The sequence below is a fragment of the Haliaeetus albicilla genome, chromosome 10, assembly GCF_947461875.1.
Source record: "Haliaeetus albicilla chromosome 10, bHalAlb1.1, whole genome shotgun sequence".
Lineage (NCBI taxonomy): Eukaryota > Metazoa > Chordata > Aves > Accipitriformes > Accipitridae > Haliaeetus > Haliaeetus albicilla.
In genome coordinates this window covers 29,641,830-29,656,790 of record NC_091492.1, presented here as the reverse complement: position 1 = coordinate 29,656,790, position 14,961 = coordinate 29,641,830, and the positions used below count along the sequence as shown (strand labels likewise).

General features: G+C 55.3%; 1 protein-coding gene across 1 annotated transcript in view; it reads left to right on the top strand.

The window, feature by feature from the left end:
- WSCD2 (WSC domain containing 2) overlaps positions 1 to 11,368 on the top strand; it is a 30,193-nt gene extending 18,825 nt beyond the window's left edge. Inside the window, exons 4-9 of the mRNA XM_069794608.1 lie at positions 636 to 820; positions 1,838 to 1,959; positions 3,011 to 3,185; positions 4,179 to 4,343; positions 6,639 to 6,839; positions 9,525 to 11,368. Of these exons, the coding sequence (XP_069650709.1) occupies positions 636 to 820; positions 1,838 to 1,959; positions 3,011 to 3,185; positions 4,179 to 4,343; positions 6,639 to 6,839; positions 9,525 to 9,877 (1,201 nt within the window). The 3' untranslated portion in view covers positions 9,878 to 11,368. The remainder of the gene's footprint in view (positions 1 to 635; positions 821 to 1,837; positions 1,960 to 3,010; positions 3,186 to 4,178; positions 4,344 to 6,638; positions 6,840 to 9,524) is intronic.
- Positions 11,369 to 14,961: the final 3,593 nt, after the last annotated feature.

Below are 14,961 nucleotides of genomic sequence, written 5' to 3'. Positions count from 1 at the left end.
TCCCCTGCATAGGGCTCATCAACCTCAGCAGGATGCTCACCGCGACGGACGCATGCCATCAGCCGAACCGAGTGCTGCAGCGCATCCTTGATGGTGATGATGCAGGGCTGCTCCACACCAGAGCCCCTCCCCGCAGCACCAGCAGCCCCATGGTGGGACTTACCGGTTCGGCACTGCCCCTCTGGAGCAGGTTTCCAGCTCCGCTGGCACTTGGCAAGCACCAGCCTGTGCTGGAATCCTTCCCCCTTTCAAATCCAATCTGTATCGAGCAGCACAGCTCTCCTGCTTTGAAGCCCAGCAAAGTCCCCGTCACTTACTCCTGCCCCACCACCACCCGTTACATCCTCCCTGCCTGTAAGAAATGTCGCCATCTCCTGCTTTATGATCTCTGTGGCCCATGGAGACCTTTCTCTTGAATAGAATAGAATAGAATAGAATAGCATAGAATAGAATAGAATATTTTTAGTTGGAAGGTACCTACAATGATCTCCTAGTCCAGCAATGCATCCTTGGGATGCAGTGCTGCTTCCAGCGCTGCGTGGGAGTTGGCTGCAGCAGGGATGCTTCTGCAAAACCCCACAGAGCTGGAGGGATGCCTGGGGACATGCTGAGCCCCTCCGTCTCCCTCTCCCCAGGGGCTACCTCTACGCAGGGCTGGAATTCGGTGCTGAGTGCTACTGTGGGCACAAGGTCCAGGCATCGAACGCCAGCGAATCTGAGTGCAACATGGAGTGCAAGGGAGAGAGGAGCAACATCTGCGGCGGGGTCAACCGCCTCTCCATCTACCGCCTGGAGCTGGCCCAGGAGTCTGCCAGGAGATGTAAGTCAGCAGCATGGATGCGGCTCCCGCCTCGGACCCGAAATGGGGGAACCCCTCGTGGTGCCGGTGGGGGCGAGCCCCGGCATCCCCATGCTGTGTAAGCTGGGTCACGGCTCAGGAGAGGGGGTTTGAAAGTGGTTCAGGTCTGTGGCTGGGGCAGTTTTGCTCCTGCAGACTGTGGGGATCCCCCTGGGAAATGGCTGCTGGCTGGGGCTGGGTGGAGTGGGGAGCCCCAAGGACCTCACTGGGAATTCAGGGCATTTTGGGGGACTTTGGGTGAAGACCTCTTTCCCGATGGCCGAACAGGACCATTATCATATTCAATGTGTGCTGCTGGTGGAGCTGGCTGCGGGATGAAGGATGTGAGGGAGCTCCAGAAAGAGCCAAGGGTGCTCCCTGTCAGAAGTGCTCGTTTGGCTCCCAATTAGGCAGCACTATAATTATCCACATTTGCTGCTTTTCTTTCCTCGTCCTCAAGCAATGGGAAAGAGAGTGGTGGCGTTCAGGGCTCCCATCACCAGGCACCCAGTGGAGTGATCACCCTGGAGAGGGGCCAAGGGTGCCTAGTACGTGCAGCAGTGGGCGAGGACCCAGCACAGGACCCCTCAGGGTACCAATGCCAGGGGGGACCAGGCCTGCCCTCCTTGCTGGCTCCATCCCTCATACAGCCTGTGATCAACTGAGTTGGTAAAAATAGGGACAAAAAAATAAACCTGACTTTGCTGTCAGGGCTTTTGCTCTGATTTTGCACCGTGAGTGGCCAGGTAAGCTCGTTAGCGAATGTGGCTTCACAGACAGTGGGTGACAAGAGCTGGAGAAAAGCAGCCACTGTGCCGACGGGTGGCTGGAGACGAGCGATGGGGAACAGCGATGGGGACGCTGGGGCACGCGGAGGCTCCTGCTCCCATGCCTGGGGGGCAAAGGGTGGCAGTGACATTATTTTTGGGGTGCAGCCCCTGCTCCTAGGGCCTGGGCCAGCATCACTCTCAGCACCACTGTGGCCCCTCTCCCTTGCAGATGGCAGTGCGATATTTCGGGGGTGCTTCCGCCGGCCGGACAACGTCTCCGTCGCCCTGCCTGTCAGCCAGCTCATGCTGAACATGTCGGTGGACAAGTGCGTGGACTTCTGCACCGAGAAGGTACTGGGGGGGCTGGGGCGGGGGGGCGCAGGTCAAAAGCTTACTCATCTAAATCATCGTCAGAAAGGGTCACACGGGGTAAATTTTAATCTGCTTTAGTGTCATAATTATGTGTATCCAAACTACAAAGGTTCAAATTGATTGACTGTGTCTTTGCTGTAGGGAGGGACTGGACCACAGCTGCCCACAGGAGCAGCACCCGCTGCCTGCCCTGTCTGCTCCCCACGGCTCTGCCCCCCCAGCAGGCAGCGGACCCCCGTGGGGGGCGTTGGGCAGGGGTTTCACGGGGTCCTGCTCTGGTCCAGGGATGCTGCAGTGCAGTTTGCTCCTGGGGCACGATGCCTATAAGCAGGCGGGGAAAAGCTGACAGGGGGCATTGCTGGAGTATTTATTAATTAAAATTAGGTAAATTATCAGGCAGAGGAAGAGAAAGACATGCAGGTGGGGACAGTTGTGTCCTCCCTTCATGGCTTCCTCAGCAGGGGACGGTGGGGAATAAACAATCACACCAGTTAAATACAAGTGGCTGCTCCATCACTGGCTCCACTTTCCCATAGCTGCTGGGAGACCTTGGGGCTGGGAGGTGTAAATAACGGGAGCCCCTTGATTAACCTGACACTGCCGCAACCTGGTGGTAAATTGCCTGTCAGCCAGTGAATGTGTCTCATAACTCTGGGCTTGGAAACGCCGGCGAGGCTGCCATGGGGCTGTCTGATGGCTCTTAGTAACCTCGGTGTGGGTGACAAACTCACAAATGATGTGCCACGGCTCTGCCGGGAGCACCAGCACCCGATGCATTGCTGTCCATGCCAATAGGCAGCTCGGCTGTGCCCAGGAAAGTTGAGGCTCGGGTGGTTTTGGGTGTCCGCAATGACCTGCTTGTGCAACTGCCTTGAGGGATGCTGCAGCCAGCTGGAAGGATGCTGCGAACTGCCCTGTGCTGCACAGCAGGGCTGGGGCAGCGAGGACAGGTGTGGGGGGCAAAGGAAGGGTCTGCTACAGGGGACAGGGACAGTGCTGCTGGCTGCCCCCCCTCCACCCGTCCCCGCAGGAGTACCCGCTGTCAGCGCTGGCCGGGATCACCTGCTGCTGCGGCTTCCCCACTACGCTCTTCACTCTGCACGAGCGCGAGGACGAGCAGCTCTGTGCCCAGAAATGTGCCGGTGAGGAGTTTGAGAGCTGCGGCACCGCTGAATATCTCCTCGTCTACCAGACCCAAGTGCAAGGTGAGCTGGCACCAGACTCACCCTGCCTGCTGCTGGGCAGGGGGACAAGCAGGGACCCCATGGGCGCGGGTACCGGCACCAGTTTCCCAAGCCCTTCCCAGGGACACTGGCAGAAAGTGAGCATGAGTTTGCAGCATCTATTTGGCTTTCATTAAAAATTACCATTTATTTTCATTTCCTGGGAAATCAATCTTCCCCTGAACAAACAGCCTGCCTGATTCAGCTGCAGGAGAGAGCAGTTTGCCATCTGCCTCTGGCAGGATCCCTCCTTGCTGCTGCTTGTCCCTCCTTGTCACTGGCAGTACTGGTGAGCTGGAGCCTGCAGCCAGCTGGTGAACCCGCTGGGGCTTTGCTAGCTGGAGCGGACAGACTCCAGGGAAATATATGGGGGAAAAAAGCTGTGACCAGGCAGAAAGTCACCAGGAGGCTGCACAGGGAGGGCTCCTGTCCCCCACTGCCCTGCAGGTCCCAGCAGTGGACCAGTCGGGACAGGGAAGCCCAGGGCGAGGGGAAACACGTTACTGGGAGAGGAAAGGGCTGAATGGAGCAAGTGAGAACCCAAATTTAGGTGGTTTTGCTTCAGAGAAGCTCAGTCTTGACACGATCCCTGCTTTGGTGTTTGAGGCCATGCTGGAAACGCTTGTGCATTTGTTGATATAAAAAGCAGGAGCGTCGCTTGGCGAATGCACCCATGTTATTCCCTCTCCTCTAATCACGCAGGCAGCAAGCAGCCAGTATTGGCAGAGCACCTCCTGCCCTCTTCATAGGACTTTTTGGAATGTTTAGAATTTTTGGGGGTGTTTAGGACTCTTTGGGGTGTCCCTATGTGCTTTGGGCAGGGTGCAAGGGTGCCTTTCCCTATAGCGGCCACCTCCTCGCATCCTGCCCTAGCATCTTCCCAGGAGACAGCAGCACACTGTAAGGAAGCAGAATATCTCTGTAGGAAAAGCACGCTACTGTGCCCTGATGCGCCTTGGCCGGTTCTTGCTGCAGACAACCGCTGCATGGACAGGAGGTTTCTCCCCACCCGTGCCAAGCAGCTGGTGGCCCTGGCCAGCTTCCCTGGTGCTGGCAACACTTGGGCACGACACCTGATCGAGTTGGCCACCGGCTTCTACACCGGCAGCTACTACTTCGATGGGTCTCTCTACAACAAAGGTGAGACTGGGGGGGTGGGTCGCTGCCAGGGGTGCACCGGTCCCAGCTGAGCTGGGCAAAGGTCCTGGTGACATCCCTTGGGTCTGCATGAAGGGGAGGGCAGAACTGGGTACCACCGATGCTGCTCCAAAGGGTATCGGAGGGATCTGACGTTGTGTGTGCCCTGCCCGTAACCTCCCTGTGCTGCCCACTAACCTTGGCAAGGACCGATTTGGGGTAGAACTGGGGTTTCTCCATTGTGCTGGTGGTTTTTAACCTGCTGTGGGGGTTGGAACTTTCTAGAGGAGGAATCGGAGCAGCCGCGACCCTGGCAAACAAGGAAATTCCTATGGGTTTTGCCCCAAGAAAAGGCCAGTGGAGTTTTTTGATCAGATTTCTCCAGGAGCTGGTGTTTGCGGGCTTGGCACTCTCATCCCAGGATGCATAAAGTGAGAAGCAAATGAAAGTCACGGCTGCAGGGTGAGAAGGATTTGTGCAGCCTTCCAGCTTCAGGATTTGGGAGTGGGTGGTGCTGGGGGCACCGGTATCCTGGAGGACAAAAGTTCCCATGCACTTCCTGAGCAGCTGCAGATAAAAATAATGATGTGTCAGGGCACCCGGGGAACACCAACATCCAAATTAATGAATATTCACCATGCAAAAAAGTGCTGATGAGCTTACGGGGGGATGGAGGAGGGAACTGATCTCATTTGCCTGCTCTCCTCAGGCTGAAGGATTTGGTGGAGATCCATCTTCCCATCCTGGGTGACACAGATATTTGCCCAGTAAATATTTAACAGAGGAGGGATGCTGTTGCTCCCACCTCTTGTGCCTTCCGGGGAAAAGCAGCAGTGCTGTGCCCACTGTATTGGTGCCAGGGCCGATAGCACATGGGCTTTGGGGACCCCAAATTAAGCAGCAAGGATAAGTTTCAAGCCAAAAAACCCCTTGAGGCAGGCATGAAGCTTTTTCAGGCAGAAGCCAGCTCCTCCCAGTAACCCACCATATTGCAAGGGGGAGCAAAAAGACCAGTTCCCCCATTTTATAGCCATTTACAATAGTTTTATTTGTAGACCTTGAAGGTTTCTCCTGCTTTTCCTTCTCCTTTTGTGGCTTTGAGAGGAAATCCTCCTTCCCTCCTTGGCCCTGGTGGAGCTGGGATCTGTATCAGGGGTACCCATGTAGCTGGTGGGGTCTGTACCCATGCAGCCAGCTGGGGTTTGTACCCAGGGTACCCCCTAAAGCCCCATTTGCCTGACACTGTAGGCAGCAATGCACATTTCTTTGAGATTTGCCAAATTCAGCCTTTCAGAGATGGAGATGCTCTGTGCTGAGTGATGGAGCCCGGACTATATCAGCGCCTGGCACTGGCACCCATCGCAGGGTGCAGCTGGCTTCGTGCATCCCACGGAGGGGAGCATCACTGGGTGAAAGCCTTGGTGATGTTTTGCTCAACCAACCGAGCATGGGTTTCATGTTTATTCTAGGCTGAGTGCATCGGAGGGCCTGGAGGTATCCAAGCAACTAGCAGATTAGCCATCATGTCCCTATGTCACACGGCATGGCTGCCGAAAGCAAATTACACATCTATAATTGATGTAATACAGCTACTTACAGCTTATCTCCCCCCTTGGCTCAACTCTGCCGCCACCACGTTGTTCCCGGGTAGTTTGGGTTGTGCTTTGCAGGAGCTGGGGGTGCAAAGGGGCTGGGAGTGATGCTGGGCTCAGCCCTGATACTCCGTGCGGGGGCACAGGGGATGGTGGTCCCCTCCCTAGACCCCCCCCATAGCATCACCGTGGCCCTGGGCTTATCTGCAGCCCCATGAGCATGGTTTTTTTACCCTTCTTAATTTATGGAGAGAGCTTAAATGCTGTGGTCAGGGAGATTATAGCTATAAAAATACATTCTTGACCCCCCAATACAAGCATAAGGTACATTAATGCAGTATGCCATTATTTAATGCCAGTGTGTTCTGCCCTGGAGGAAAGCCGGGCTGTGCCATATTAGCCTGTTGCAGACTGTCTCACTGAGAAGAGCCGAGCATGGCTGGGGAGGAGGCAGCCCTGCTCGGTCCCCATGCCCACTACCCGCCCTCTCATACATAAATTTTACATGACTCATAACTTGGGCAAATAAATGATTGCCATCTGGGAGAGGGATGCAAATTCTACTTCAAGCTCCAGCTGCTTTTATCCAACTGTATATTGCAACCTGATATCCCCCCATCGTTCCCTTTCCCCAGCTTGCTTTTATTATTTTTATTAACATCGGCACCGGCTGCTTCTCAGGCACCCGCTTGCTCTGTCCTGGCAGGGTTCAAGGGCGAGAGAGACCACTGGCGAAGCGGGAGGACGATTTGCATCAAAACCCACGAGAGCGGCCAGAAGGAGATCGAATCCTTCGATTCGGCCATCCTGCTCATCCGAAACCCCTACAAGGCTCTGATGGCAGAGTTCAACCGCAAATACGGGGGGCACATCGGCTTCGCAGCTCACGCTCACTGGAAGGGCAAAGGTAGGCTGGTGGGCTCCCACAGGACCTGGGTGGGCAGGCTCCAGCCTGACTGCCGGAGCTATAAAGCTGTTGTTAAAGCCCAGTAGAGCCCGAGTGTGGTCCCTGTGGGGGAAGCCTGGGCTGTGCCACCCCTTTGGGGTCCCCATGTTGGAGGGTCATCTCCTGGGCTTGCAACCGGCACAACGTGCAGCACCCACCTGGGCATGGCCGAGGGTTCCCACGTGGGCGGGATGGGATGGGGAAGCGGAGATGCTCGGCTGTTTGGTGCTGTGTTGGGTCACAAGGGCAGGAGCAGAGAGGTGGCACTGCCTGGGGACACGAGGCTGACAGCAGCCTGGTGCCAGCGGGGAGGGAATGGGTCGGGTGGGCAGGAGCCCAAGGTCCCAAATTCTGCCCCTTCTTTGGAGCAGCTCTTTGAGGACAAGCTGGCCTGAGCACTTGGCTGGACAGGTGGAGAGCAAGGAAAGGTTAAAAAAATAACAGGATCCATCAGACATCTCCATCCATCACTTGGTGGGCACATATGTCGGTGTGGGGCTGCAGCATCTCCATGCTGCCACTGAAGCTGGATCCCAGCAGGATCACCCTGCCCTGCTCCCCGGCAGAGCCAGCCCTGGCATGGGCAGCACTGGGGGGTGGAAAAAAGCCCCATAACTCGCTAAGGCAATAGTACCTGCAATGGGTCCTGCCTGCCACTGCCAGGTCACTCGCCTGCCTCGTCCTGCCTGTCCAGTGCGATCTCACAAGCACCCGAGTTTCTAATTAACAGGAGGAAGGCGATCTCCTCCAAGCCCCCATTATCTGTCCTTCCCCAAGGCAGAGGTGCAGGAGAATGGACCCAGCCCCAGAGGCTGCAAAGTTCCTGGCTGGGGGGAACCGGCTGCCCCTTTGCTGGGCTCTGCCTCTCGCCGGTGCCGGCAGCAGGAGCGGTGGCAGCCACCAGCCCATCTCTATTGACATTAGCAGTGGCAGAGTATTATTTCTGTGTGCCCAGCTGCTCCGGAGACACTACCTTTCCCATGCACAGGCATATTGTGGAGGCTTGTTAATTATAGCAATTTGCAAATTGCTGTTGTGGAATTGACTTCATTGGAAAGAGTTAAAATATTTAGCTTGATTGAACATCTGCTACCCTTAATTCAGAGTTTATTTAAGGGGAGCTTTTGCTGTTGTTGCTGTTATGTGCCTGGATTTCGTTATCACAATGTGCTTGTAGCGCCGGAGATGGCCCAGCCCTGCTCTCCCCACCGCCCCATCCTGTAAAACCAGGGAAAAGAAATGTCCCACTGCTTTCTCGTTGGCTTTTCTCCCTGAGCAGGTCCCTGGGCTGGCATCAGCCTTGCTGTCATGGGGTACGAGCTTCTTGCTAGTTTTTATCCCCATCTGCCGCACCCCAAAGCACAACAGCAAATTGCAGATACAGCCAGGACAGGGGATGCAGGACAGAGCCCCAGCACCATGGGAACCCTCCTGAGCCTTCCTGGTCCCAACCCCCCCACCCCTGTCCCACACCTCGTGCCCCTGTGGGGAGGGGGCAGCAGGCAGGGGGGACTCTTTCCTCCATCCCAGCACGGTCCGATTTGGACACGCATTAAAATACATCACCAAATTATTTCCAGAGGATGTATGGTGTAATTAGCTGATGGGTTAATTGTCAGGTTAATTAACCATTGGAACAACCTGCCCAGAAAGATGGAGATTTTCCATCGCTTGAGGACTTTAATCGGGCTGGGATGGTTGCTGAGAGCTGTAGTGCAGCACCAGGAATGGGTCGGAGACCCCAGTTTCGCTGACCCTGTGTGGGGGCTCAGCCCATAGAGAAGCCCAGCCATGGAGCCCAGGGGGTCCCTGTGGAACCATCAGCACCCACCCTGCCCTCCCACCAGCAGCAAACACTCCACAGGGACAGTTTGTTTGTGCCAGGTTTGCAATTAACATTCTGGAGTGTGGTTAAATAAATCATCCAGAGGACAAAAAAAAAAGTGATTAAAGGTAAGTAATTAAGACAGGGCATGGGGCTCCCATCCCCAGCCTTCCCTGTGGATAGCCCCTTGCTCCCTGCAGCCCAGCTTTCCAAACCATTTCCTTCTCCCAGGAGCTACTTTGGGGGCAATTTTGGAAAAAAAGCCGTGCCCTCTCCCCAGCCTCACCTGTGGCTGCTGGTGCTGGGGGGGGATTTTCCTTCCCCCCGCACCATTCTCAGCCCTGCGTGGAGCCTGCGGTGGCCGCGGGCGCCGTGAAACCCCTGTTTGGTTCCGTGACATTAATTTTACGATATCCCTGGAGTGGTTCCAAAGCAAAGTTTTATGTGATATGATTACACAAGGTGAATTGTCCTGTATCTGTTTAATGAAACAGATACTGTGTTTAATGATTCTTCGGGGAATTAAATACAGTTAAGCTATTAATCAGGCATTGGTTTCTGGGGGAGGACAAAAGGAAGAGGCAGGTACCCAAAGCTTTTATGCTTCATGAGATAGATGTATATGGCACTGCCAGGAGAGTTGCGGTTTATTATTGATGTTTCATTATCCCTTTTATCACCTGATTTTTATGGGAGGATCAATTAGCGAGAATTGAAAGATTTCAGCGGGGAGTGCAGGCGGTAGCCCTGGGATGGGGGATGCGGGGGGTGTGGGAGGACCCGGGGGGACACCCACTAACCGTGTCCTCTGCTCCTTCCAGAGTGGCCAGAGTTCGTGGCGAACTACGCGCCGTGGTGGGCGACCCACACCCTTGACTGGCTGCGCTACGGCAAGAGGGTGCTGGTGGTCCACTTCGAGGACCTGAAGCGGGATCTCTTCGTCCAGTTGCAGCGAATGGTGGGGCTGCTGGGCATCGCCGCCTGCGAGGACAGGCTGCTCTGCGTCGAGGGGCAGAAGGACGGCAACTTTAAGCGATCCGGCTTGAGAAAATTGGAGTATGACCCTTACACCCCCGAGATGAGGAAGATGATCAGCGGCTACATCAAGACGGTGGACACGGCTCTGAAACTCCGAAATCTGTCGGGGGTCCCGGATGACTACTACCCGAGATGATGGTGACGATGGCGGGGGGACCTGACCCTGCGTGGCAAGGAAAGGCTCGGTCTTCCCGGCCTCTGCCTACTTCCACCCAGTGGGTGGCTTTTCTTTTAATTCTCCATCTGCTGCTATTAGCTGTTAATCAACTCCCTGCATGAGCAACGAATGGTCCCCAGCCATCGCTGAGCTTGCTTGGCCGATGCCGATGCTGATGCAGACCCGGGCATGGCGGCACCGCTGAGGGGATGCACGGTGCCTTCCCGCCACAGGGTTCCTGCTCCATCCCACTCCTGTTTCGGCTGCTGCAGCCCTCCTTGGCAATGCAATGGGTTATTTGTGTCCGTCCCTTCGGGCTGGCTGGAGGGGACACTGCATTGCTCATGATGTGCCTGACGCACCCTCCCGCTGCCAGCACACCACCACGGTGCCACAGGAGCTGAGCTCCCCTGGGCTGGGTATCCCCAAACTCCCCTCGCTCCTTGGCCAGCCCTGGAAGGCTGCTGCCCATCCCTGGATGGAGCCCATCAGCCTTCCCAAGGGAGGAGAGACCAGGAGGGGTTGGCACCGCATGGGTGATGCTCCCATTGATCCCAGTCAGAGGTTACAGAAATCGGGAAGGCTGCGCTGGGGAGAGTGATGCCTCCAAATGAGGTGGCCGTGTGTCCCCCGTGCACTGTCCCTTGGCTCTGCAGGGACCCTCCCTGAGCCTGGGGACAGGGGGTCCCTGGGGCAAAGCTGGCATCCCCAGCCACAGCACCGGGCAATGCTGCTGCTCCAGCCCCGGTGCCCTAGGGGCTGCAGCAACCTCAGCCCTGGGCTGCGGGTGGGAGCCAGCCCCACGCATGTGGGCAATGCTTGAGAGGGGGATGGTTGGCCCCGGACAGAAGAGCTTACGGGACCCACAAGCTCGTCGGTGCGTCATTTCAAAAGCTCACGAGCCAGAACAGCCCCTCAGAAGCAGTTTTGGGTGCCACATGCTGCAGCCCAGCCACATCAAACCCATGCGGCAGCAGGGAGCAAATCCTGGGGCTGAGCTTTTTGGTGTCACTCTGGCCAAATCCAGTCCCACAATGGGTCCCCCTCTGCGATGCCCACACCCTCGCCCACTGCCTGCTGAAGAGCAAGCGAAACCAAAGGATCTCCGTGCGCATCGGGAAGAAGCTGTTCACCAGGCTGGCTTTGTGCAGAGCTGCATGCGGTCCCCGGCTGTCCCCCTGCCCCGCACCACCCTCCCAGCCTGTCCCTGTCCTGACTTTTGCCGTAAACAAGCTCCCTCCCCTCCTTCCAGCCCGCAAGTCCCCTTTGGATGTAGGTGCAAAAGCCATATATTGTACGCAGCCTTTTCTAGAATTAGGTATTTAATGATTGTCTTTTAACTCTTGATCTTGATAGAAATACATGCACAGATTGAAATCTAGAGACACCGCTCAATCTATATTCAAAGAGAGAGAAGAGAACTCCACGGAGAAAATGGAGAATTTAAATAAAATATATTTTTCTAACGTGCATGCAGAGCGGACATGGGCAGCGATGCCAGGGCTGGGGGGCTCCCAGTCCCTGTTTCTTTGCATGGAGGTGGGCGAATGTGTTTATAGGGAGCAGCTGCCCTGTTTTTAACTATTCCCTTCACAAATGGCTGGAGGTTTTCTAGGAGAGTGGGTGAGCCCTGTCCCGGCAGTGGGAATTGAGCTGACCCCATGCTCCTTCGCTCCTGGCGGCCCCTGGGGCTGCCTACCTTGGTCAGAACAAATCCTCAGGTCAATCCAGCTATTAAAGGAGAGTTTTTTGTTGCTATTCTGCCTTCCCGTGTATTTGTGGGGCTGTCCGAGGACTCCGGCACCCCCCACCCGTCCCAGAGCAGGGGCTGGATGTCCCCTGGGACATGGGAGCGACTGGCGGACGGCTCCTCTCCCCCAGTCTTTAATCACATTCATGTTATTCCCGCATCTAAAGTACTGACAATGCAACCAAAGTGGCTCGTTCTTGGGAGTTTTATTACCTTTATAGTGTCCTTAAAGACAGGTTTATTCGGGTGCGTGGTGGGAGCGGGGAGATTTACTGCGGGCTTTATTCCCGTTGCCTCCCATCCTTCCTCGGCTCTGGAGCAAGAGCAGGCTCAGTGCAATTTATTCCTTTTCTCTTGGCCGATTGCCCTCTTATCTGGAGTTCGTGAAGTCCCTTTTTTCTTTTATAGTGTTGGGTTTGCAGCGATCAAGACGCAAGCCGGGCGTGATTTGTTCTGACAGGCATTGTCTGAGGGAGGGGCAGTGTTCCCTTCCACCCCTCAGAAGTAATTAAACCCCAAAAGCCAATTAATCTCCAAGATAAAACAATTAAGAGATGACATCGCGTGCAGCCAACACGCTCAGGGTCCTGGGCTGCAGGTTGTGAGGCGGAAGGGGAGCCCTGGGGAGCGGGGAGGGGGGGCTGCCGCCAGCACGGGCACCCCCTGCCCAGGGATCGCCCCATCCGCACAGCCCAGGGGGGCATCGCCGCCCCCACCAAACCCCTTCAGATCTGATAGCAAGAGGACAGAGGAAGGTCCCTGAGCACCAGCAGGATCAGCTTACCTCTTTTTTTCTGCCCCCCATGGCTTTAAGGTTCACTGAAGCTTAATGCCTTTATTTTACCGCAATTGCTTTTTTTTTTTTTTTTTTTAATTTGCAATGAAATGGAGCAATTGGACATCATTACCTCCCTGTAAGTGAGTGCTGCACATCTGGCTGCACACGCACACACGTGCATCCCCGGCTTACAAGGGTCCGTGCCTTCGCCTCGATCTTGGCTAATGCAGGAGCAGCATTCACCGTCCTGCCGGCAGCTGCTTTCCCCGCACGCACAGCCAAGCCGCAAGCAGAAGCGGAAGGGTTATTTTATTTTATTTTTAAATTTTTATTTATTCATTAAATGCCGGGCTACTTTTTTTACCACATGGGACTGGCATGCAATAATAAAATTTATATTCCCCCTGGAAAGAGAAGCCAACCATCCTTTCTGCATCATTTTCATGTGCAAAGCTCTTGACATTTAATAGCCACCCTGCTCGGCTGCCTCTGTAATGCCATTAGCCTGACTCGTCGGAGAGCACCGAAATGTGCAGGCAGGGTAGGCAACACTCAGCATTTCCATGATGATTTTTAAAAGCAGTGAATCTTTCCACTTGACTCAGCCTGGGCGAGCCCCGAGCATCCCCGGGTGGGAGCAGCCAGCTTGCATGGCCCCAGCATGGGACTGGGGGCCGCTGGGGGGGGTGACCTTGACCACCCTCCTCTGGCTTCCTGCATTAAAAATCATCTATTTTCTGCAATCTCTCATCCCCAGGAGCATTTTCCTGCCTCCCCGGCCCTGCGCTGGCGGAGGCTGCAGCATCCTCCCTCCCGGGCTTGATGGGTTACTCAGTCGTTGCCTTAGCAACAGCATCTGCACCAAAATTCCCCGCATTTCCCCCAATTCCGTGTGGGTTTTGCGCTCAGCAGGCCTGTCCCTGCGATGGAGGAGAAGATGCTGGAGGAGAGGATGCTGGAGGAGACGATGCCGGAGAGCGGCTCGGGCCAGGGATCCTTTCCCCGGCAAAGGTAGTGGATGGCCCTTTGGGGTGAATTCAGGGGGTTTTGGGCAATGACCCCAGTGATGCAAATGATGCCGGGGGGCTCAGAACAGGTCAGAGGGAAGGGGCTCCCCTTCCTCCCAAATTAAATCACACACAAAGTTCATGCTGCTGTTTAAATGAGAGGGAAATAACCCACCTCAACAGCATAATACAGAAGCTGCGACAGCACCTTCACAAAAGCTCTATAATGTAGAGGAGATGCGAGTTATAAATCGGAGCAGCAGTAATATTCATCCCTGACAAAAGAAGCATGTTTATTTATCGGCTCTACTATTTTCCATGAAATTTACAGTTGACAATCTGCCTGAATGCAGCAGAGATAATTTAAACATGGCTCCAACCCACCTGGCATCAAGGAAAGGGAAAGGGTAACATGTTTATTCTTTTTTTTTTTTTTTTGCTTAATTCCAATTCCAAATAAAGGGAGTGATTTATTGGAGAAGGAAAGCACAGCTTTATTTCAGGGCCATGACAGCTAATTGAAAAAGAACAGTCATTAACGATAGTAGTGTGTTCCACAGAAATGATTTTGGTATATTCTGGAGTAATTTCCCAACTGTTCATGTCAAATGAGACCCAGCCCCAAGTTTTGGGGCCCTGCAAGCAGCGGGTAATTATGGGGAGGCAGCAGCGGGGAGGGGGCATGGAGAGGCACGAGGCAGGTTTGGCATGTGGCGAGGATGTGCTGGGCAAGGACTGGTCCTGCCGTGGGCCCCCAGCATGCTGCAGCACCGTCCCTGGGGTTCTGGGGGTGCTGAGCCCCACAGTGCGTGGGGCACATGGGACTTCAATGGGCTCGTGGGGTAGGGAGAGGTGGGATGGCTGTGGCTGGGGAATGGGGTCCCGGGGTTGTGGATTGGGGTCCTGGGCTAGGGCTGGGGGTCCTGGGCTGGGGGTCGAGGTCTCGGGGCTGGGCATGGGGTTGTTGGGCCGGGGATCACTGTCCCAGCTCCCAAACCTGCTGCTCTTCTTTCCTGGCCAGCCCTGACCTATCCTAAAATCACAATCCCCATGACAGCCTTAATTGCAGGTCTCATGGGGATGGTGGCGGCTCTGAATCCCGTTCACCCCTTGACTCTTAGATCCTAAACCCAGGTGCACCCCCAGTTACTGATTTCACCAACTCCTGCCCCAAAAGGGGCCGCAGACCCCGGCTGGGAGGCTGCCACCACGCCAGCACGGAGCGGGGCTGGACGTGCCAGCCGGCCCTGGAGCTGTGGGTCCCACTGAGCCCCTTCCCTGGATGCTAATTACAGTTTTTGCACATCGTGCTCAAGTTGGCTGCAGTGTCATTAGCCTCCTGCTGACATTAATCAAGAGGATGGTGTTAATTCATAGCTAAGGACATCTCCCAGCTGAGCTGCGAGTCTATCAGTCCCTGCAGGAGTGGGATAGACCAGGGTCAGCAGGAAGCATCCAAGGACCCACAATTTAATATACTGGACCTTCCCATCACCACAGGGGACTGCAGCCAACACAGCAGGGCGAG